Source organism: Schistocerca gregaria, chromosome 4 (assembly GCF_023897955.1).
Source record: "Schistocerca gregaria isolate iqSchGreg1 chromosome 4, iqSchGreg1.2, whole genome shotgun sequence".
Lineage (NCBI taxonomy): Eukaryota > Metazoa > Arthropoda > Insecta > Orthoptera > Acrididae > Schistocerca > Schistocerca gregaria.
Genome location: NC_064923.1, coordinates 442,653,942 through 442,679,638, shown reverse-complemented (window position 1 = coordinate 442,679,638; position 25,697 = coordinate 442,653,942). Strand labels below are relative to the sequence as shown.

Sequence of the window (25,697 nt, the reverse complement as noted above, 5' to 3'; positions counted from 1 at the left end):
GTTCTTCCATGTATACAACCTCCTTTCATGATTCTGAAACCAAGTGTTAGCTATGATTAAGTTGTGCTCTGTGCAAAATTCTACCAGGCGGCTTCCTCTTTCATTTCTTAGCCCCAATCCATATTCACCTACTACGTTTCCTTCTCTCGCTTTTCCTACACTCGAATTCCAGTCACCCATGACTATTAAATTTTCATCTCCCTTCACTATCTGAATAATTTCTTTTATTTCATCATACATTTCTTCAATTTCTTCGTCATCTGCAGAGCTAGTTGGCATATAAACTTGTACTACTGTAGTAGGTGTGGGCTTCGTATCTATCTTGGCCACAATAATGCGTTCACTATGCTGTTTGTAATATCTTACCCGCATTCCTATTTTCCTATTCATTATTAAACCTACTCCTGCATTACCCCTATTTGATTTTGTGTTTATAACCCTGTAGTCACCTGAGCAGAAGTCTTGTTCCTCCTGCCACCGAACTTCACTAATTCCCACTAAATCTAACTTTAACCTATCCATTTCCCTTTTTAAATTTTCTAACCTACCTGACCGATTAAGGGATCTGATGTTCCACGCTCCGATCCGTAGAACGCCAGTTTTCTCTCTCCTGATAACGGCATCCTCTTGAGTAGTCCCCGCCCGGAGATCCGAATGGGGGACTATTTTACCTCCGGAATATTTTACCCAAGAGGACGCCATCATCATTTAATCACACAGTAAAGCTGCATGCCCTCGGGAAAAATTACGGCCGTAGTTTCCCCTTGCTTTCAGCCGTTCGCAGTACCAGCACAGCAAGGCCGTTTTGGTTATTGTTACAAGGCCAGATCTGTCAATCATCCAGACTGTTGCCCTTGCAATTACTGAAAAGGCTGCTCCCCCTCTTCAGGAACCACACGTTTGTCTTGCCTCTCAACAGATACCCCTCCTTTGTGGTTGTACCTACGGTACGGCTATCTGTATCGCTGAGGCACGCAAGCCTCCCCACCAACGGCAAGGTCCATGGTTCATGGGAGAGGGGGGGGGGTCCATTCCTTACTGATCTGCAATTCTCCTTCCCACAAATTCTTAAGTAGAGGTAATTTCAATATGAAAAGATGTGATGAAATTATGCTCATATTTCGCACTACGCTACACATGAATTATAACTTAAAACTTGGAACATACAAATACGTAATGGATTACTATGTTTTCCCTTACTTTTATTGCTTCTATAATTAATGTAAATATGAAACTCCGAACAACAGTCCACAACATTCAACACTCAATGAACATGGCCCACTATTTTGCTGGATAAAGAGATAGCTCTTCTTAGAAGTACCAAATCACTTAACGTACGGCTTGGAAATATGCACTCTAAGCAATGATCCATTTTACCCCTAACGCACCTATATCTGTGCTACAAGAACAACATAAAACTCGAAAATGTCAAAATTCAGGGAGACAGACGCACATTCCTATTCATTCATTCAATCGTTCTTCACGCACCACGTTCCCTAAATCCCATAATTAAGGATAACCCTCAGGAATGGGGGACGAGTCAAGTTACTCATTAACAGGCAGAAACGGCCACTACTGACTACTTCTGTAATGTGTCTCATATTGATATGAGAAGCTCAATTTCTTATGTAGATGAATACATGATGTTTCTTACACACATTCCTTGGTCTCTGTCAAGTGGAATACTGTTTTAACTGAACTAGGTGAGTTAGAAGCAGCCTTAGAAAGAAGTCAAAGAAAAGACCCATGTTGTATGGGAGAAGTATCAGCGTACCTTGCAGGGCGGCCTAACTGTCAGGAGCAGAACGCGGTTTCCAGGTCCCTGACACGTAGGCTGCCCTGAATGACAGACACGAGTATATTGGAGTAAAATTGACCTGTTCTAACGAGCTGTTTTGCAGGAGCTACATGTGCCGATGGCCTCAGCTGGGAGAAGATGAGATCAATAGAGGAGAGAATGGATAAAGAGATGGTGGGGGGATACCCATAAGAGAAAACGTGACTGGAAGCTATCAACGTGGATTCAGACCAGGAAAGTCAACTGTGAACCTCTCATTGATTTCAGATCTGCACATGACACCATAAATTGAGCTAAACTTTGTGAGGCAATGCGGGAATTTAGGGTGCTTGAGAAGTGTGTGTATTTGACAGAGGTTACCATAAGGCACTCCCAGTGCACTGTGCGAGTGCAGTCTAGATGATCACCCCCGTTTCCTACACGAACTGCGCTAACACAAGCAGATGAGCTTTTCTGCGTACTCTTCAATTTAGCACTCGAAAAAGTGATGTGTGAATCGCATATCCAGACAAGAGGCACTACCTACTATTAGTCCGTACAACTGCTGGGATATGCAGATGATTTGGACCTAATGGTTCAAAAGGCTCTGAGCACTATGGGACTTAACTGCTGAGGTCATCAGTCCCCTAGAACTTAGAACTACTTAAACCTAACTAACCTAAGGACATCACACACATCCATGCCCGAGGCAGGATTCGAACCTGCGACCGTAACGGTTGCGCGGTTCCAGAGTGTAGCGCCTAGAACCACTCGGCCACCCCGGCCGGCTGGACCTAATGAGTAGAACATTTAGAGATCTACAAATGCCTTCTCAGCTTTAAAACTGAGGGCACAGAAGATGGGCCTGAAAATTAATTAAGGAAAGACCAAGTATATGTATAATGATACAAATCAACCTTTACAGCTCACTTACCTGGGCGCAAAGATAGAAGCAAATGGCAGCATTTCGAGTGAAATTATGCCTCGCATAAATGCTTCTAATCGATGTTATTTTGGAATGCGGCGGCATTTTAAATCCAAGCTCCTATCACGAGAGACTACGTGCCGACTCTGTAAAACGCTGAAACACCCATCACTTATGTATGGTTCAGAAACATGGATGATAATAAAGCAGGGTGGAAATAGACTGAGATCACACGAAAGAAATATATTGAGGAGAATCTTTAGACCTGTGTATGAAAATGGGAGCTGGAGAAGGCGAAGGAGTGACGAGCTTTATGACTGCTGTAAGGAGGATGATGCGGTCAAGTTTAAAAAGTTGTGTGGATTGAGATGGGATGGACATGTAATACGACTCGATGAGCCAGATCCTGCCAAGAAAGCCTGCTGCACTGAACCTGGAGGAAGAAGAACAAGAGGAGGAGCGAGGTTATGGAGTGATGAGTTTGTAGAAGATGCTGCACGAGCTTGTTGCCGTAACTGGAGGTCTATAACGAAGTCCAGAGAAGAATGGCGTAAAATTACCTAGAAGGCCAATTCCCATCCTGGGATGTAGAGTCAGTGAAAGAAAGGGAAGGGATGGATAGGAGTATAGGGGGCAGGTGAGGATAGAGAGAGGGGGCAGGAGGGGATCGACAGAAAGAGGGGAAAGGAGGGGAAGGACAGAGGGAGGGTTAGATGGGTACGAAGAGGAGGAGGAGAGGGTGAAGAGACAGAGAGAATGGGGAGGAAGAAATGGACAGATAAAGTTGGGAGGGTGAGATGGACAGAGAGAAGGAGGGAGGAAGAGGTGGACACAGAGATGGGGAAAGAGGTGTGTGTAATATGCAGGCAGATATTTCTATTGGCGACTGATGACAGTATATTGAACAATATTACATCAGAATTTACTTCATTTACACACTAATAATTGAACCTATTAGGAGCAGTGCATTTTTAGGTTGGTTAGTGTCTCAAATTAAATATGGCACAAGCAAGCCATAAATGTTTATTTTCCCCTGGACGGCAGGTAAGGTGCTGAATTGTGGACATGTGGCCTTAAAATGAATAGTCTATACTGCCAGGTATCATCAACTTCAGGGCATAATTGTGACAATGCAGGAAACATCAGCTTGTAAATTATTTGATGTGTTTGTGGGAAGACAAATAGACGCAGAGAAAAATCACCTTGCTCACTGAAGTGGGAACATATTAGTGTATCAGTTATCACAATATCTGCACCCAGCGCTTGATTTGTGACGGTTCTCGCTGGTACGCCGTACTGGTACCTCTGATGAAAAAAGTATTTAAATAACTTTTAAAACGTCTAAATTTTAAAAAGGCCTCCCAAAGGTCACAATACATGAGCGTTTATTTTCAGAAGTGAAGCACTGTCTGTGCCTTTACCCCCAACGCCCTCTATGTGTTGAAAACATATACAGAGGGAGCTACAGGGAAAAGGCTAATATACTGATTTACATAAAATTGAATGTACTCACGTATTTATGTATGTGTATATGTAAAGCATCTTCTCCTAAACGACTCCATCAGTTTCAATCCAATTTGCTTGCTTTATGAGAAACAGCAGTGTTTTCTGTTTATTTACTAAGCGTCGACCTTCTGCAGGTCTTCTTGCATTTCGCTACAATTTTCTAACTTTGCGATTTCTCTGTATGCAGCAGCATCATTCGCGAAGAGCCTCACGGTACTTCCGGCGTTATCCATACGGTTTTTCACATGCATTCACATGCATTTTCACATGCATGGTCTCATAACACTCCTCGGAGTACAACTTTTACATATGAAGAATTTTCTCCACTTAAAATAAGATATCATACACTATAAAAGGATTTTAAGGGCTCTCAGAACCTCTGCACAACTACGTAAGACTAAGTAAAGCAGTTTATATAGTTTTTAGGTAGCCTCTCGTTGTACAGATATTTAATTCTCGCAAAGCAAGATGTGGCAATCAGGATAACCTCGCCACTTGATAGACAGGTTGCCATTAGTTCCACTTTATGTACTAGCTGCATCAAGTACTGCACACCTTGGTCGAAAATCGGGCGATGCTCGCCGACTCTTACGATACCTACTGTATTTCACGCAACTGCATTGAACTATCTACCTCCACGTAAAGCTCACTTCACCCTGGCGGTTAGCCTCATGAGAGGTCAGATAATAATGCCACGTAATAATCGTTTTTAATCAAACATGTAGAATTGAAAGTCGCTTATGGCACATGGAAAAGGAAACCAGAGACAGGGAAAATATTTGTAAGTGTGTTTAACAAATGAAACACATTTTATGTGACTTACAGAACATGTAAGTATGATAGAAATTGTGCTTTCCTTCCAAAGATGTGTCAGTCAAGTCACACCAAAATAATGACAGGAATGTGTATATCAAGTTAATATGAGAGAATTTAATCGATTATCTTCTGATTTAACTTTTAATACCTAACGAAGCTTTCAAGTAACGTTAATTTTCAGAAGTACTGTACGTATTGTAGTCTAACGCAATATCTTCTACTTTCCAGGTACTCGTGCAACTTTCCGTGGTTATGGAATTATTTGCATCTTCGTACTTGCTGCGTTCGTCTTTATTAACTTCTATCGCAAGGACTCTGGATTTGTTTCTGATCTGCCACCGACGGAAGATCCACATCAGGTACAGGTCTTTTCTAAGTTCAAAAGTAAATAAATTCCATGTTTCCACTGTTATTTCATGCAATTTAAGAAAATTATTTTTAATGCTTTTTCATTAGTTTTTTATTTTTTGTTTATTTGTTTGGCGAACGTATTTCTAGATTCTTAGACTAAAGACCAAACAGTGCTCAGTAATAAAAGGATGACTCCACCATTCCTATTAGACGGACGGGGAAAACCATTGTGACACCAAAAAAATTAATGGACAGTAATGAAATTTCTGGAGTGTATTCGTTTAGGTAACATAATTAAGTACTTAATATTGCAAGATCACACTTTAATATAAACGCGAAATAAGCTACTGCAACTGTGAAATGCTGGTACATTGATAACCAGTTTAACAGGCAGAATCTTGAATGCATTCTGTAGCGAAGGTGCCGGATATCAGTTTGTGGGATGGAGTTCCATGCCTGTTGCACTCGGTCGGTCAATATAGGGAGGGTTAATGCTGGTTGTGTATGACGGTGGTGTTGTCGTCCGATGATGTCCCATATGTGTTCGATTGAGGACAGCTCTGTAGAGAATGTTTGGTTACAACAGCGGTATGTGGGCAACAGTTATCCTGTAGGAAAACACCCCCTGAAATGCTCTTCATCAGTGACAGCACAACAGATCGAATCACCAGACTGACGTAAAAACTTGCAGTTAGGACGAAAACGCACCCCGGACGACAGCTCCAGGTGCAGTCCGGTGTCTCCAGCACGAAGGCAGCTTGGTCGCAGCCTTCAACTGGCTTCATTGAAACCAAGAGATGACCATCACCGGCACCGAGTCAGAACCAGCTTTCGTCAGAAACACATCAGACCTGCACTCCGCCCTCCAATGAGCTGTCGCTTGACACCACCGAAGTCGCCAATGGCGTTGGAGTGGGGTCAGTGGAGCGCACGCTACAGGGCGTCTGACTCAGAACTGTCCTTGAAGTAACCGACTTGTAACACTTCGGGGTCAGTGGAGCGCACGCTACAGGGCGTCTGACTCGGAACTGTCCTTGAAGTAACCGACTTGTAACACTTCGGGGTCAGTGGAGCGCACGCTACAGGGCGTCTGACTCGGAACTGTCCTTGAAGTAACCGACTTGTAACACTTCGGGGTCAGTGGAGCGCACGCTACAGGTCGTCAGACTCGGAACTGTCCTTGAAGTAACCGACTTGTAACACTTCGGGGTCAGTGGAGCGCACGCTACAGGGCGTCTGACTCGGAACTGTCCTTGAAGTAACCGACTTGTAACACTTCGGGGTCAGTGGAGCGCACGCTACAGGGCGTCTGACTCGGAACTGTCCTTGAAGTAACCGACTTGTAACACTTCGGGGTCAGTGGAGCGCACGCTACAGGGCGTCTGACTCGGAACTGTCCTTGAAGTAACCGACTTGTAACACTTCGTTGCGTCGCTATGGTGCCAACTGCTGCTCATATGGCTGGTGCAGATGGAGTATGGTGCGTCAGAGCCCCACGCCTAACACAATGGCCGTCCGTCTCGGTTGTCTTCTTGCGACCGTATATTCTCGTGACCACCGCTGTCAGCAGTCATGTACAGTGGCTTCATTCCTCCCACGTCTTTCTTAAAAATCGCAGTAGGAACGTATAGCTTCAAGAAGCAGTACTTTTCAACCTCGTTCAAACTCCGTGAGGGGCTGAGAATGGCGCCTTTGTCGCCTTAAAGGCATTCTTGAGTAACATTAACTCACCACGTCTAATCTCAAATGTAACTAACGCTCACGACCGTTACAGCATGTATTTAAAGTAAACCTGACTTGTGTCCTCATAGTAGGATTCGTACTGAATAGGACTGTTGGAGGAAATAGAAAAGATCGAAGGAAGACCGCCATGTTTCATTACAGGTTCATTTACGAAGCCTAAAAGCGTCATGGAGGTGCTCAGCCAACTGCAGCCAGTGCTCCAAGAGAGGTGTTTTAAAGTCCCAGAGTTACATACGAATAACACTGTACAATCCTGTCAAGTCGCACTGGCTTGTTATGTTTGCCAGAAGAATGCACAAAGTCATTAGTATTAAGTATTTACCAAAAACATTACGCAATTGGTGCAAAATTTAAACAGACATCGTCTTTCATATGGAGAAGCACGCCTACCGGCTTTCGTTTACGTCACACTATTAGTTCTTGGTGCTGCGATTTTTTTCCAGCAATGTACAACGTAATTTATTTACTTGGTTTATAGCTTTCTCTAACCATTTTTCCTTTCCATATCATAATACTTTTGGTAAGTACTTGACGCTTAAGATTTTCGTACCAGCATTCCCTTGTATCTGTACACTCTTCTGGCAAATTATCAGGCCAGTGCAACTTGATAGGATTATATAGAGTTATTCGTAAGTAACTTTTGGATATCTGAAGACAACTAAGCGAAAACACAAGACTTACAGAAAAATGACAAACATCAGTGGATATAGCGTCTCTCCAAGTTTCGATTTGTAATATGCGTCACAGCGTAGTTGCAAAGCGTACCACTAGGGGCAGACGTGTCAGAACATGTAGAGAGGACTTCAAAGGCGCAGCAGCTACCTAGTAGCGGTGACTCAGTGAACTGAAAGGGTATACATATTGACAGTTGCTGCGTCGCGAAAGGTACCCACATTTAGACCTGTAATGTGATTTAAGAAGTCGAGAGAGTCTCTGTCCACTGATATCTATTTATTTTCTGTCTGTCTTATATTTTCCACCCCATTTTCTTCTGAAATCCTGAGGTACTTACGAATACCGCTTTATGTTTCAGTAGCTTATCATGTATAGCATACTCATTTCTCTTTTTATTCAGTTCCGCAAATCAGGTGGATACGAATGCAACTACAGAAAGGCACAGCTTTTTGTCAAGGCACAGCTTTTTGTCTGCACCATAAAAACGTCGAATGTTAGCATAAGCTAGATTCCAATTTAGTAAATGAGTAACTCCACTCCTTAATCGTGTAGAGCAGATTAAACTTGTTTAAATCGTCGCTGTGGTGACAGCTGAGGCGTAAAAACTATTAGTTCTGATATTAGAAAATACTATACACAATTCAACCTTCGGACATTTTTGTAGGCTAGAATTCACACCAGAAGATGTATGCCACCTACACTCAAGCCGCAGAACGATAGTCAATGTTTTGAGAGAGCTCAAGAATACAACTAACACAAACGATTTTCAAAAATCGCACCGGCGCCTTCAGTACAGATGATGTTCGTAGAAAAACATTGTGAACTGCCTTTCTGATTGGATCTTCACATTTTAAACTGATATCAACAGTATCCATTATACAGGGAGTTCATTTTAACTGAAGATGTTGAAATATCTCGACAACTACACATCCGATCAAAACAGGTATGATTTCAGTTTGTTACGGAGAGGGACATCCAACAATACCACACTCGACCCGCCACCCACCTCCGCATACGTGGATGACGGGAGGGGGGGGGGGGGGCTTTGTTTGAAGTATTCAATGGGAACCTTCGTTTTCTATTGAAGATTATAACTCTACGGCAAAATCTACATACGTTTTGTTCGAAGCATTTTCTTCCTTTCGCCACAGACGGCGCTGTAATCGGAGGAATAGAAATGGGCACAAGATCGTAATTTCCGACATGTTATTCAATGGCCTTTGAATATTCAACGGCACGTGGAACCCCACCTCCGTGCTTGGAGTTAGAACAGGCCAGTATTTCATGAGTTCTAATTGTAAACCCCATTCGCAACGTTGTGTTCCACTGACGTATCGAACAGGGGGCTACTCGACACGCCAGTGTGGCCGTCTAACGAACTACGACGTATCATAACAGGCAGTACACTGCGACCAGAGCTCACGCAACGTAGAACAGACAGCGGCTCTAAACATTACAATACTTGCACAGTGTTTATTTCCTGCACAGCTACCTGTCATATGGAGAACAGACGCGCAGTTGGACGGTGTATGCTGCAACCACAGAAGAAGAAACTGAAATAATCCTGATTTACGGAGAATGTAAGAGAACTGTTGAGGCTGCTGCTGCTGCCTTGTGTGCCAAGCGTTTTCCAAAGAAAGCTCGCTCTTTTTCGTTTTTTCACAAGGTTGTGAACGCCTTTACGTCTGATGGCAGCATACAGAGCGGCAAAAAACCCACGGACAAGCGCCCGTCAATTACACCGCGATTCCGGTATGCCGTAGGTAGTATTGTCACAATACAGTACTTCGTCGTCGTAAGTATCATCCATACCATGTGTCACTGCATCAAGAACTTTATAGTGCAGATTTTCATACGCGGATAGTGTTCTATGAATGATAACATCAACAAATGGAAACGACCTCCACGTTTTTTGCCGAGATACTATTTTTCAACGAGTCTACATTCACAAACCATGATAGCGTTAACCGACATAACTTGCATTACTTAAGTGTAGACAGTCCCCATTGGTTACAGCAAATTGACTATCAACGACCTTGGTCAGTTAACGTATGGTGTAGCATTATGGGGAATAGACTCATTGGTCCGTGTTTTATCGACGGCACGCTAATACTGAAGCTTTTGGAATAGGAACTCCCGGCACTACTACAGGATGTGGCCCTGGACGTTCGACGACGTATGTAGTTTCAACATGACAGTTGTCTAGTGCATTACGCAATTGAAGCACACGAGGTATAAGACTGTGTTTACAGTGGTCGGTGGATCGGCAGAGGTGGCCCTGTTAATTGGCCCGTTAGGTCACCGGATTTCTTTCTGTGCGGATATTTAAAAGGTAAGGTGTACCAGCGAGTACCAACAGGTCGTAAAGACATGGTCGACCGCGTTACAAACGCCAGTGCTGAAATTCACGCAGGTATGCTTCTATCCTGTAAACAGACATTTGAAAAACGGATCACTAAGTGTATTGAAGTTGGGGGTACTATATTTGAACACTTAACTCTAACTGCAAAAGAAGAGTAGCGTTCTCCTCGAGCCACTGCTACAAACCATCGGAGGAATGAAACGTTGCGAATGGGATTCCCAATTAGAAGTTATGAAATACAGGCCTGTCCTAGCCTCGCAGCATGGAGGTGGGATCCCATGAGCCATTGAGTAGTTTGTCGGAAATTACGATTGTCTACCCATTTCTAATCCTCTGATTACAGCGCAATTTGCGGCGAAGCGAAGAGAATGATTCAGACAAAATGTATGTAGATTTTGCGTAGAATCGTAATCTTAAATAAAAAACGAGGGTTCTCATTGAAGATTTCAAAGTTGCCAGTCTCCCTTTCCCTGCCACCCACGCATGGGGATTCGGTGTGGTATCGCTGGATGTCCCCCTCCAACACAAAAAAATTTGAATTGTAACTTTTTTGATCCGATGTATAATTTTCGAGATATTTCAACGTCTTCAGTTAAAATGAACACCACGTATATAAATAGTTTTTCATCTTCTTCTATAAACTTAAGTCTTTATCAAATATGATATGCATAAAGTAAACGGTTTTAGCTCTGAATACCTAAAGAGCCAGATCTTGTCTGTACTACCAATCACGAAAATCGCTATTGAGATATTTCTAACCACACAGCAGAATAACACGGAAGAGTCCAACGCACGTCACATCTATGTGATCAAAGAAAATAACCTCTATTTGTTCGAGCAATTTATTTTGCACAACAATGAAAGTACGAGGCAATATCGGAAAGTAACTCACAGTAATATTACTTTGAAAAACTGTAACAAGTAACAAAACAAAAAATCACAAATTAACTTAAATCTTTGACCTATTTTTCTTCGTAGTCACCACAACGTTCTCAACACATTTCTCCCTTCATGGTACCAGTTTCAATATGCCCTGTTTGTAGGAGTCCATTTGACTGGAGGACAGCCATCTGCGGACTGCTGATTTCACTTCCGCATCCGTCGCGAATTGGTAGCCGGCCAGAAATTTCTTCATTGGACCAAACATATGAGTGTCCGACAGTGTAAGGTCCGGACCGTATGGTGGATGATGGAGCACTCCCACACAAATTTGGGGATTTTCTCATGACAGGAGCAGCAACATGGGAGCAAGCATTGTCATGAACAAATTTGGTACCGTCAATGTTAATATTGTAACGTTTGTCACGAAGGGCACGACGCAACTTAACTAAACTTTAATGTAGGCTGCAGCATTCACAGTGGTCCCGTGCTCAGCAAAGTCCACCAGTAACACATCGTGCATATCCCAGGATTTTGTCACAGGCACGTAATTCACAGTCACTGTGAATATTTTTCGACTCGGTAAACAGCGTATTTCCAGTCCAGTGACACCTGCTTGGTTTCGGGCGTGTTGTTTTTTCAGATAATAAAATGAAACACGCTGCAATCAAATGGAATACAGCAGCAATTAGGCCTACTTCACGGTAACTGTGACAGAATACTCGTTTTCCGAAATACTACCCCCAGGGAGCAGTTGTGCAAGGAAAGTAGAGCAACAAAGTACAACCAAGTTGAACTTTTTGTGACATGACAAGAGCTGTCTCTCTAAGGCGCGCCACAGAAAACAGTTCATACATGCGACTGCAGTATGCCACTAGCCGTGGCAATACTGCTGTTATGAGTGTGAACCTGGCTTCAGTACACGAAACAAGGAATTTGTGCCATTCTGAGGATGAGAAATGTCATAATCGAGATATAGCTAGAGATCTATGGACTGAAATCACAGCTTTGTTAAAAACCACAAGTAGCAAAAGTCTTAATTGGAAATTTTAGTCGTAAATTACAACCTCAAAATATAATTTTTTTTTTCAAACGAGAAGGATGGCTGTCTTATGCTTAAAGTTACTGTAGTGGATCATTCTTGGGTTTTGGTATGTGGGCATTAGATGTTCAAGAATTATTATTACTGCTTAACCCTGGAATGCTTCCCATATTTAACATTACAAAAATAGTAACCTGGGGTACAAATGTACCCCATTAGAAAAAGACATAATTTTTTTTCATAAGCACATATTTTAAATTAGTACATAAAACTTAAAGCACATTGTCTTTTATATATCGAACGACTGTTGATAAAAAAAAAAACAAATTGATTCAGTCACAGATAGGACATATTTGGTTTCAATGTGTCATGTGTGTATGTGTGTGTACTGCTGACAAAGGCCCTAATGGCCAAAAGCTATGAGTGTGTGAATCTTTTTATTGTGCCTATCGCGACTCAACATTTCTGCTATATGGTGAATAGCAACTTTCCTTCTCTGGTATTGTTACATTCCATCCTGGATTTTACATTGTTTAGTTGAAAGTTTCTCTTTTCATCACATCTTTTTGTGGAGCTTGTCTGATTATTCCAGTATCAGAGGAAGGAGTTTATAGTATTTGCCATGTTCTTTCGTGGCAGGTATAGTTCCGTCACATGCATTCAATATCCTTTTGGTAGCAAAACTTGCACTGCAACTTTCATCTCCAAGTACTGACCTGTTGTGGCATCAATTTCTCTCAAGGAGGTTAAAATACAGCTTGTATTTTTTTAAATCATCCATTTTAAAAAAATCATAACTCTTATGTTATTTGAGATATGTGCATGATCATTGTAGTGTTGGAAAGAGCAAACTCTCTAGTTTTACATGGCTCCCACTAGGTAGCACAGTGGCATCTGGAAGCATGGGATTTATTAAATCAAAGTAGTACTGAATGATGGATTGGTCATTTGGCCTTACAAACTGGCCTCCAAGGTCACCAGATCTGACTGTATGTCATTATTTATTGTGGGGGTTTATAAAAGATTCTGTTTCTGTGCCTTCATTACTGGCAGCGATGAATGAACTGAAACAGAGTCTGTGGAAGCTGTAACTCAAGACATGCTCTCTGCAGTGTAGGAACAATTTGAATACTGCATTGTCATATGCCGTGCATCTCAAGGGGATCATATTAAATACCTATGAAAAGGTATGAAAGAAAAACATTTTTGAGCTTCCTGTTCATCAAAAAAAAAATTCATAGCATATGTTTATTAGTTTCATAAATATAGATGTGCCAAATCAGATGATTTTGTTTGTTACACCCTATATTGTAGCTGCCTTGACTGAATAGATTCTAGCATAACCTAACCTAGCCTCCTTCGTCCCACCAAAAACTGTGGATTATGGAAAGAGATCAGACACACTACAACAAAGCTATCAGCCATTCTTATTAGGCAAACTCCAGCAATGGTGTCTGGCAACCATTGTCTATGCCACTGCGAATGTGCTACAGATCATCTGATGTGGCCTGTCCAATGAGGTCTCGAGGCAGAATCCAGACAGCCAGATGTAGCACTTAATTTTGCTTAGTTAGCTCTTGGTTTCTGTGGAGAACACAGATGGGCACACATCATGCTTCTGTTTTATTGACAGAGAAGAGGATCATAATTGCACTGATAACACTGCTACACCTGCCTGACATAATAAGAAAAAGGATGTATACTAAACAATTACAATTAGGATGAAATCATATTAGTCATCTGACATTATTGAAAAAATTGGATGGTGATGATTTTTGGAATTATCTGGGGAATCAACTATGACACTTTCATTACATTGGTGCATTTGGTGACTGATGTATTGTGAAGCAGGACAGTGTCATGAGAGAAACATTCTGGAGGAAGATGGGCTGCCACTTTAAGATTTTTCACTACTACACTGAACTATGTACAGTAGATTTAAAATAAGCTACAACAGCACTGCAGTTTCTTTGCAGATACATTCAGAAATAATCCATGAAAATTTTAAATATTATTTGTGCTAATACTGCTCACTGTACATTTTATATACTTTTATCTGCTCTCTTTTATGTGCAATCCTCATACTGTCTAATTCCTATTAATCTGTAGCTGCAGCACTGTCAGGCTACCTTCACTTTTGCTGTTAGCTTGTTGGTTGCTTGATTCCGAGTACTCTTATTCCAGTTATAACTATCTGATAGATTCCACAGCCAAGGGAGGCCTTTATAGAGTACCAACAAGTCCTCTATCTGAAATGCTACCATTGTCAAGTGGTCACTCACAATGTGCTTGCTAGAAAGCTCACAGCATAGCATGTGTTTACGAGTTCTCCAAGTTGACATTGCTACCAACAGCCTGATCCTGATCTGGTGAAATATCCAAGTATTCTGATGGCACAGTTACATCATTCTCTCACAAGAAACTGCTTGAGCACATGGTCAAAGTTCAATATTTAGTAAGGGTCATTTGAAAGGGCTGTATTAACAATTATGACGGGAAAAATATTAGCTGCTTATGACTCACCATGTGCATCAGGAGGGCAGCAAACAATGAGTGTCCGTGAAGTGCACAGATCAACGTTCTATGGGATCTATGTATTACACTTCACAAAATGGACATTGGGGACATACAAGAAATGTTCGCAACACCCCATTAACTTTGCACCATGAACACTGAATTAAAAGTGGCATTGCACAGTGATCAGAAATGTTTGTACCATCAAGATCAAAGGTGAACTCCTTGGAAGTCACAAACCATGCAGGACATTCAACTAGGTATCCACTCTTAAAGAATTCATATAAAACCATATTGATGCAATGGGGTGATGAAAACTAATGGAATGTAGCAGCATGCAACGAAATGCGGAACAGTCTGTCATGGAGCTTATCATGAAACTGAATATCCTTTATGGCTTAGCTGCAATAGTGCAATAATATGTTTTGTAAATACAGAAAAACAAACATCCAGAGGCTGAATTTGTCCACTGGTTCCAGGTGGTATGAATTGCAATGTCACACACTTTTCGGGAAAGATAGTTCACTGTAAAGGAGTGTGATTTTTATATCCTGACCAGGAATCAAGCAAAAGCATGTTATTTTGACCATCTGCTGGCCAAAATCAGTGCTTATTCAATAGTTGGTTCTCTTACACCCATTTTCCCACTCTTGCTTGCTGCCACTTAAATATTCCCTACTGCCCTTAAGATCACATACATGAGAAAGAATCGTAGGAGGCAGAACACCTCCAACTTCTTGCAGCACAATAAAGAACTTTACAGCTACTTTATCTTCAGCTTAAGAGCTGGCATAATTGTATACAAATGCGTTAATACATTGATACCTCTAATTTCCGGGTACTTTTTATATGCATGTCCTCTTCAAATCTTGATTGGTCAGAATCAAAAACAAATTCCTTACTGAATGATGGGTCAAGTTTGTTTATGTAATCTACATATTTACAGACAGATTCTGCATTTTGCTGTGCATCATCAAGTTGATGTTTTGTTTGAAATTTCATTATCTTATGTCTTTCCAATTCTGAGGCAATGTCTGAAGTTAGGCAACCATCCACTGCTTCCCTAGAGATGACTGTAATCTATGTCAAGGGCAATATGATGAACCAATATTATGGAAAGGAAAAATGCTACTCACCATATAGGGTAGATACTGGCTCACAATAGGCACAACAAAAAGACTGTCACAATATAAGCTTTCAGCGGGCAAGGCCTTTGTTGCAAATAGACAACAGGCACACAAAAACACAAATGCATCTCTCACACACATGACTGTAGCCTCTCACAGCTGAAGCCACATTGTGAGCAACAGCAGCAGTGCATGATGAGAGTGGCAACTGGGTGGAGTTAAGGAGGAGGCTGCGGTGGGGAGGTGGAGGGATAGCAGGGTGGGGGCAGGGGACAGTGAAGTGCTGCTGAGGTGTGTGCAAGGCTGAGATGCAGCGAGGGTAGGGCAGTTAGGTGCAGTCAGGAGGTTAGGAGGAGGGCAGGGGGAGGTGGAGGTTGGGGGGGGGGGAGGGGTAGCAGAAAAGAAGTAAAAAGACTGGGTGTGTTGGTGAAATGAGGGCTGCGTAGTGCTGGAATGGAAACAGGGAAGATGTTGGATTGGTTAGTCATTTTTCTCACCCATCCAGCCCGTTCCATATTTCAATCCCAGAGGGGAGGGATAGCAGGGTAGGGGCAGGGAACAGTGAAGTGCTGCTGGGGAGCACGCAAGGATGAGGTGGAGAGAGGGTAGGGGAGCTAGGTGCAGTTGGGAGGTTAGACAGAAGGCAGGGGAGTACCTTACCCCCACCTAGTTTCTACTCCCATCATCCACTGCTGCTTGTGTGTGTGTGTGTGTGTGTGTGTGTGTGTGTGTGTGTGTGTGTGTGTCTGTCTGTCTGTCTGTCATCTATGACAGTCTTTTTGTTGTGCCTATCTGCATCTTTGCTATTTGGTGAGTAACAACTTTCCTTTTCATAGTATTGTTATATTTTGTCCTACATTTTCCTTTGTTTGCAGTATGATTTGCATAACATAGTAGGTGACTATTGTGCACATTCTGTAAATTGTATAGAGCATCCTTGAAATGTGTAAACATCAGCTTTTGTAACAGGTGCATGTTGTCCTCCCTTGAATATCCATAGTTTTTGTATGCACTACACAGTCATATGCCTGTGGACCTATTTGGTATCTGTTCATAATTGTTTTTTACTATGGTGCAAAATTATCTTCCATGTAAATAATTATTTTTCATACTTGCCATGAATGGCATACACAATTGTGTGCAGAAAATAAATCAAGATGTTGAAGAGGCTAATCAAGAAACAGCTCTGTATTTTGAAACAACTGACAACCTTTCTTTCCCACAGCACACTATAGTGGTAGCATTTAGGCTCTGAGGCCCCCCTGACTACAGTATGCATAGATCCAATGTGATACTGCCATATGAACTACATTAAATAAAATATTGCACACGATAAGTTAAATGTATTATTATAACAAATAACTGGATAACAAAAACTGACAACAGCCTTGAGAGTGGTGTTCTGATCCCATACCTTTTCATATAACATCTAGTGATGCCATCGGTGCAGGATGACACAGAAACTGGTCAGTATCCATGGGCCCACTATGGTCTGTAGATGGGGTATTATGGCAAATAAATTACAAGTTATGTAACCTTTCTAAAACATTGTAAGTAAAGCAAAATCTATAACTTACTGTTTTTGACAACTACACTGCATTATCTTTTGTAAGATATATAATAAACAACTGATTTAATTTGTTCCTGACAGATTTTTTAATGGTGCTTAATTTGCAAATTATGGTTAACAGTAAAAGGCTATGATTAACAATTGAGAAACTTTCCCTTTCAAGGAATTTTATTTAACATTGCCTTGCTTTGGGCAAAGTATGAATACCTTCTGAAAATGAACCTCTGGTAGTTCTGATACTTACTTTAGTCTTTCCAGGCCCTCACTCTGCTTGACTGAAGTGAAATTACCTGTAACATACTGTTTACATTGCAAGATGGAACATTTGTTAAGGTAATAGATTCACTGTGGGAGATCGGGATTTAAGGTCTCTTCTGCCCAGCAAACTTTGTTTTCTATGGTTCTTCTAAATCCAAGTGGATGCCAAGATGGACCCGAGGATATGCTGCAACCAGTTTCCTAACTCACCATTGTTCAAATGAACTAGTATAATTGATGACCACAGCTGACTAAATATGATCAGACTTGCAATTTTCAGTTACAAGTATACATTAACCAGATCCTCTCCACATTAAGGTGGAGAGGATAGTGGGCACCATCTAGTGACGCCTATGGAAAATACTATAGAGATTAAGGTTAATGAAAGAAAATTTCTACAGTTGCTTCTTCATTGCAGTCTCAGCTCAGTTTTTATCACAAGTAAATGATTCATTTAACAGCTTTAGCAGCTGGGCATTTCAGTGATGAGTCATTCTAGATTCCAATCAAAAGAAAATATCACCGGCCATTTGCTGCATTGAAAACTGAAGAATGTAATGAATGTTTGGTTTAAAATTTTTCGATAGAGTAACTAGGCTTGTACTCAGATGGAATGGTAAAAAGTGTTACTAAAACTTCAAAATATTACCCAGTTGTCTTTTAATTAAATTATCCCTTATGCAAACTTGAACAGTCTTTTCTTGACAATGTTGTACTAAACATAGGGAGCTATAACAAGGCTATTGGTGTTTTTGCACTCCAACCTGTGAACATTCAGAAATTAAACTATAATTTGTGCTGATATGCTAATACTTGGGAAAGATATAAGGTCACTGAGGCGTAATTTGTTGTTAGCTCATATACATCAGTCTGTATCTTCAGGCAACTCAGTTTCATTATTCACCTCTTCATCACGGAATACTGTAGACAGAAACACTTAGATGCAGAATATAATGCAATGGCAGTTTATTTCATTTAATTTGAAAGGTGCAAAATTGTTGTCATTGTGTCAATATATTGCACTGCAGTATAATTAAGATTGGAGCAGCTATCGTTAAAGGCAGGGTGGTGAGTATTGTTGTGGAATGTGTACCCCAAAAAGTATGGGCACACAGAACGATCACTGCTTGTTCTAGCTTCAGAACAAAATATCTGTTGTTAGTGTACCACATCAGCCATTTGTCACAGAACAGCTCTGAAAACGGTGAAGTTGAAGTTACTGGCACCATATCATTTCCCAACTTAACCCATAGTGTAAGACACTGAATATGTTTGTGCATAACCACCTCTACTTATGATTCATGAAGTTTCATTCCTTGCTAAATTTTACCATCCCTTCATCCAGCACTAAGTGAATTACAGGGGGTTGTATATGTTTCAGGGCAAGCAGACCTTGCAAATCTTGATACTAGTGATCCATATTTAAGTGTGTTTAATCACCATGTTGTCATATTGTTAGATGCTCCTCTGGTTTCGTTTGTTCTGGTTGAGGTCTCCATTGACTGGCTGTCATATACATGGGGATTTCCTGAAACCAGTTGCATAAAAATGTCTTCACTTGGTTTAGATTGGTGTGTAACCAGTTTAAAGTTACTGCAATAATTGTTTATAAAACTGACTTAGTAATGCCATACTGTGCCACGGTGCAGAAGCAGTACAATAATTGCACTTCCATTAGTGCTGCCAGTAACTCAAGGCATACAAGTACCTTTGAGAGCAATGAGATGGTTCATTGCCTTACTGAAAGTTAAGATTGTCATTGGGGTCTTCACAGTGAACAAACAAATACACATGATCAGACAGTATGTTCCTGTATCGTTAGGCAGTAAGACGCTATAACGATGTTTATGTAATGTGTATACATAAACATACAGTTATAAATGTCCCTGTTCATAGTCGCTAATTATAACAATATGTTTATTTTTGTGCTGTAACATATAGCTATAATCAGTGGTGGAAATATATTTGTGAATGCCGACCGTGTGCAGCTGTCTCTTGTTGGATCGTCTGATCAGTCGGATGTTGCATTGCAGAGGAGAGTAAATGCCTATTCAAAATATAGTTATTTTTGGATAGCTCAACATGAATTTTCTAAGGGACTGTAGTTTATCATGCATTTACCAGAATATGGTGTGGAGAAAATATTTCGCCGCATGCAACTTCCATCCGATCTCGACGAAAGAATTCGTGACTGTGAACTCTCTATTTGGCAGAAACATAAAGAAAATTCATGAAGGAGTGAGACATAGATTCTATACTAAATAAATAGTCCATACACCAGTCCCATTTAACTCTGAATTTATGGCAATTAATAGATGAACTTACACTGCAATGAAGAATTTAACACAAATGCCGTTTTGTCTGGCACTTCTCTTCTCGTATTTTCACATACACGTCTAAATCTACTGCTATGCAGTATTGCACTTTTAGTATTGCACTTTTACTTTACACTAAAATAATAATATTTTGAACAATAATACGTAATACGGTGGCAAGACATGCACGTCTGGCACAAGTTACAAGAGACAAGAGAAAAATGAGTAACTGAGTATCTGTTCATTGAGAATATCTAGTACATCAAAAGAATGTGTAAAAGTGTTCTTCTTCTGTCCGTTTTTCGCGCAGCAGTTTTCAAAGTCAGTAACTCAGTGCATCTCTGACGGCACATTGACAATAAACACGTTACGTCACAGGTCATTCACCTTTTACATTCTCACAACATTATTCGCTAACTGTAGCTGTTGCCAAGCGACTGCTTGATTAGTGAATGATTTAAAATGATAAGGCAATCACAATTTCTTCATTTGGTTTGGATTGGTGTGTAACCAGTTTAAAGTTACCGGTACTGCAATCATTGTTTATAAAACTGACTTAGTAATGCCATACAGTGCCACAGTGCAGAATCAGTACAGTAATTGCACTTCCATTAGTGCTGCCAGTAGCTCAAGGCATACAAGTACCTTTGAGAGCAATGAGATGATTCATTGCCTTACTGAAAGTTAAGATTGTCATTGGGGTCTTCACAGTGAACAGTGAACATGATCAGACAGTATGTTCCTGTATCGTTAGGCAGTAAGACGCATATATTGTTACAGTCTAATGGATGGTGTCCTATTAGCAGATAGTATGCATTACTTGATATGACAAATTGTACCAAATAGTGGGGATGTTGAGTTGCAGACAGGCACAACAAAAAGACTCCTAAACAAGTAAACTTTCAGCCAAAAGACCTTTTTCTGAATTAGACAGTGTACACACAAATGTTTATGCAAATGCATCTCACACACATATGACCACTGTCTTTGGCTGCCAAGCCCAGACTACGAGCAACTGCGCATGATGGGAGAAGCCGTCTGCATAGTGGGGGTAAGGAGCAGGTCGGGGTGGAAGGGGAAGGAAAGCAGGGCAGGGGTGGTGTATTTTCCATAGTTTTATATGGCTTTCAGTATACCTGTGCCCAGCTGTCAGAGAGTACCAATGTTTACCACAATACATCAGTCCGGGTACTATTTTAATGGTGTGAGCATCTAGTGGCAGTGTTTTTGCACCAATGCTAATAGCCATTGTTTGTGATGTATGGCGAGTAGAGGTACATGTGCTGGATGGTTGCTCCTGAAACCCATAGTGGTGAGATTATTGTGGATGGTACAGCTGTTCACCAGCTGTTCTCTATCAATGAATTAGTGAGTGATTTATGGTACTGTGGTCCATCAATCAGTATTACAGCCCACGTAAGTTGATTTCAGTTCCTGTCATAAACGCAATCTTAGCCTTGGTCATAGACTCTGGGAGCAAGGCTTTACCCAATCTGATGTTTGTATGGCATACAATTGTTGCAGTGTCTTGTTTAAAGCTCAGTGCATGCATAACCTCAAAGATGGAATATCCAATATATCATGCACTCATAATCTGCTTGTGTTCAGGGGTAACTATCACACATTGCATCCAACATTTACCTGAGTGTAAACTAAAAAAGTCCAACAGCAACTTACTATACATCCTGAACTACTTTATTAGATGGCAACAGCAGTGCTCTTTCTTCAACAAAGTAACTATATATAATTCAATCGCCCATGAGCATATATGGATTTGTTAGAAATAACAGTGCATTCTGCTCAGTTGCTAGAGGCCATAATCCACCAGAAACTGAATTTCTTAGTGTGCCGTAACACTTTTGTTTCTGAACATTTGTTGTTTTTTGTAGCACATACACACCATTTCATTTACTTCAGTATTCAATCATGGATATTACACTCTCCATATACATAATGAGTAATTTCAGATTAGAAGGAATTGATAACTTTTAACTTGATGTAATGTTTTGTTCAGGTAGCAAATATCCATTTTTATTATATGTTGTAATTGATTTCAGGTGGCTGAAGAAACAGCACACTTGGCTCCTCATGGGGTTCCCAGTAATCCTATTCCTCGTGCACTGTCCAGCACGCGACTGCATGAGCTAGGTAATTCCGACCAAGCTGGCTATGGTGCAACATATCAAACATCTGGTGGCAATCTTGATGTGCCTGGACAGCCATCTATTGGAGGTGAGACTTTTAAATTCCTAACTTTCCTACTTGGAGGGGAAAAATCAGAACAAGAATTTATAGGAAGTAATAACAATTTTACAGTTTATAGACACCATGGCCTTTCTTGCAGAACATAAGTGTTATTTAACTTTTAAACAAAATCAAAAAATTATTTCACACAGAAACTGCATTACAAATAATCAAAGCATAGAGGAAAGTGATGAAGTGAATTTGCTAAACATGTAACTGGGAGGCACAAAGAAGAAAAAGTGAAGGACTGTACTATCAACAAAGAAATGTACACTGGTGATCAAAGAAAAGCAGACATCAAAATCAGATTGATGTATGAAGTAATGTGTGCACACTTGAAAGTCATGCACATTAGAAGTGTTTTGTCATCCGTGAGAGTGTTCCATGAAAGAACAGTACTGTGAACTTTTGATAGAGCCTACCATGAGTGAGTGCCTATTTAAACCCTTCCATCCTACACTCACACTCAGTTATCATGCTATTACTGCTTGCATACATTTGCCTTATCTTATTGTGTTTAGTGTGTATTATAGTAACTGCTGTACATGCAACAGTCTAATAAAGTTGTACTAACATTTTTGATAGTGTTGTGTATCCAATTACAACAATGTAGTTCAAGAATAGAGTTTTCCTAATACCAAATATTTGTATAAAATTTGGGAAAAGTTTATGAAACTGTAAAACTATATTGCACTGAAGAGCCAAAGAAACATGTACACCTGCCTAATATCATGTAGGGCCTCTGCGAACATGCAGAAGTGCCACAACATGACATGGCATGGATTTGACTAATGTGTGAAGTAGTGCTGGAGGGAATTGACACCATGAATCCTGCAGGGCTGTCCTTAAATCCGTAAGAGTATGAGGTGGTGAATATCTCTTCTGAACAGCACATTGCAAAGCACCCCAGATATGCTCAATAATGTTCATGTCCCAAGAGTTTAGTGGCGAGAGGAAGTGTTTAAACTCATAAGAGTGTTCCTGGAGTCACTCTGTAACAATTCTGGACTTGTGGGGTGTCGCATTGTCCCAATGGAATAGATGTAAACAGGCAGAATAGAGTGCTGCACTCAGCAGTGTCTATAAAAGACAATCGTATGGCGCAGTTGTTAGGTTGATGCTCAAGATCTAAGTGAGACTGAATGTAGTGTTATAGTCAGCACATGAGCGATGGGACACAGCATCTCTGAGGTAGCGATGAAGTGGGGATTTTCCCATATGACCTTTTCATGAGTGTACCGTGAATATTAGGAATCCATTAAAACACCAAATCTCCGACATTGCTGTGGCCGGAAAAAGATCCTCCAAGGACGGGATTAATGACCACTGAAGAGAATTGTTCAGCATGACAAAAGTGCAACCCTTCAGCAAATTGCTGCAGGTTTCAGTGCCGCATCATTAACAAGGGTCAATGGCTGAACCATTCAATGAAACATCATAGATATGGATGGGTATTTGGAGCTGAAGGCCCACTCATGTACCCTTGGTGACTGCATGACACAAAGCTTTATGCCTTGCCTAGGCCTGTCAACACTGAAATTGGTCTGTTGATGACTGGAAACAGGTTGCCTGGTTGGGTGAGTCTTGTTTCAAATTGTATTGAGAGGATGAATGTGTATGGGTATGCGGACAACCTCATCAATACATGGCTCCTGCATGTCAGTTGGGGACTGTTCAACTGGTGGATGCTCTGTAATGGCACAGTTGGAGTGGTATGGGACTGTTGACACATCTAGATATGACCCTGACAGATGACACATACGTAAGCATCCTGTCTGATCACCTGCACCCATTCATGTCCACTGTGCATTTGGACAGACTTGGGCAATCATCCACTCGATACAATTTGAAACAAGACTCACCCAACCAGGCAACATGTTTCCAGTCATCAACAGACCAATTTCAGTGTTGACAGGCCTAGGTGAGGCATAAAGCTTTGTGGCATGCAGTCGTCAAGCGTACATGAGTGGGCCTTCAGCTCCAAATGCCCATATCTATGATGTTTCATTGAATGGTTCGGCCATTGACCCTTGTTGATGATGCGCCACTGAAGCCTGCAGCAATTTACTGAAGGGTTGCACTTTTGTCATGCTGAACAATTCTCTTCAGTGATCATTAATCCTGTTCTTGCAGGATCTTTTTCGGGCCACAGCAATGTCGGAGATTTGGTGTTTTAATGGATTCCTAATATTCACAGTGCACTTGTGAAAAGGTCGTATAAGAAAATCCTACCTCGGAGATGGTGTGTCCCATTACTTGTGCACTGACTATAACACCACGTTCAGTCTCACTTACATCTTGATAACCTGCCACTGTATCAGCAGCATCAACCTAACAACTACACCATACACTTGTCTTTTATAGACACTGCTGACTGCAGTGCTGTATTCTGCCTATTTAAATCTCTCTGTATTTGAATATGCATACCTATACCAGGTCCTTTGGTGCTTCAATGTATGTACAATATTATATAGAGGTGAAACATAGGGTATTGGAAAACTGATATGAAATAAACAAGATGTATTTGAAACATGGTGCTATAGAAGGGAATTGAAAAATTAAGTGGATAGGTAAAGCATCCAATAAACAAGTAGTAGAAAAAAAGCCTGTCAGAAATCTTTACTACAATCAGGGCAAGTTGTGGTACTACAGGCTATGGTACACATGGATAGTTAGCTTAGAGCTAAAGAGGGCAGCAAAAGAGAACGGTTGTGAGAGCAAACAGAGATTATAATATGAATAACAAACCATTAAAAACATCATACATATTGGGGATGACACTACACATAGTAGGGATGCAGATATAGACTGTTTACAATAAGGCATAAAGGGCTGAATAATGGAATGAAACCAACAATAAGACTGGTTACTGTTAAAAAGGGGAAATTTTTGCCATGGCAGTGAAGCATGTTGATCATCTTCCCTTTGCAATTCTCTTGTGTTCTTTTACAGCGTGAGGTAGGGATAGTGGTTATTGCTGAAACAACTGGGTTCTGGTATATCATTCTTCTTTTTTCAATGCCAGTTTAACCAGATTGTTAAATCCACTCCAAAGAAGCAGCTTCTGAAATAACGAATTTTTAGTTTTTTATTATATTATTTCATGTAGTTAACGCAAAAACTGAACAAAGATTGAAAAATTTTGATTCCCTCAGTTTCAAAGTACATAGAACCAAAATATTAAATAGACAAATAAAAGAAGATTTGGTTGGTCTGCTATTCACTGCTTTTCTCAAAAAGTCATAAGTGGCTGACTATTACAAAAATTACCAGTATGCTCCTACTGACTCTCATTTTTTGTAAATGTGCTTGAAGATCATGTTGTGATTGGGGGTCGTACCACTATTTGGATATTACATATAGTCAGTGCTAAAGGCTGAAAACTGAGGTTGAAGAACTCTAATTATCATGTTAATTTGTCCATTTTCAAGGGCTACAAGCAGATAAAGGCATGTTATGTAGACACAGGCAGCAGATCAGCTGCTTCCTATTTTTATGTAAACTATGAATGAACTGTTAAGTTTTAACCTTAACTTATATTATGTCACAAATTTATTGTGGCTTCTCCCATTTTTAATCTTTTAAAGTAAATG

At 40.7% G+C, this 25,697-nt stretch overlaps 1 protein-coding gene across 1 annotated transcript in view; it reads left to right on the top strand.

Moving 5' to 3' along the window:
• Positions 1-25,697, top strand: part of LOC126366017 (major facilitator superfamily domain-containing protein 6) — a 344,070-nt gene that overhangs the window by 283,563 nt on the left and 34,810 nt on the right. Inside the window, exons 10-11 of the mRNA XM_049970901.1 lie at positions 5,253-5,383; positions 21,918-22,092. Coding sequence (XP_049826858.1) covers positions 5,253-5,383; positions 21,918-22,092 — 306 coding nt within the window. The remainder of the gene's footprint in view (positions 1-5,252; positions 5,384-21,917; positions 22,093-25,697) is intronic.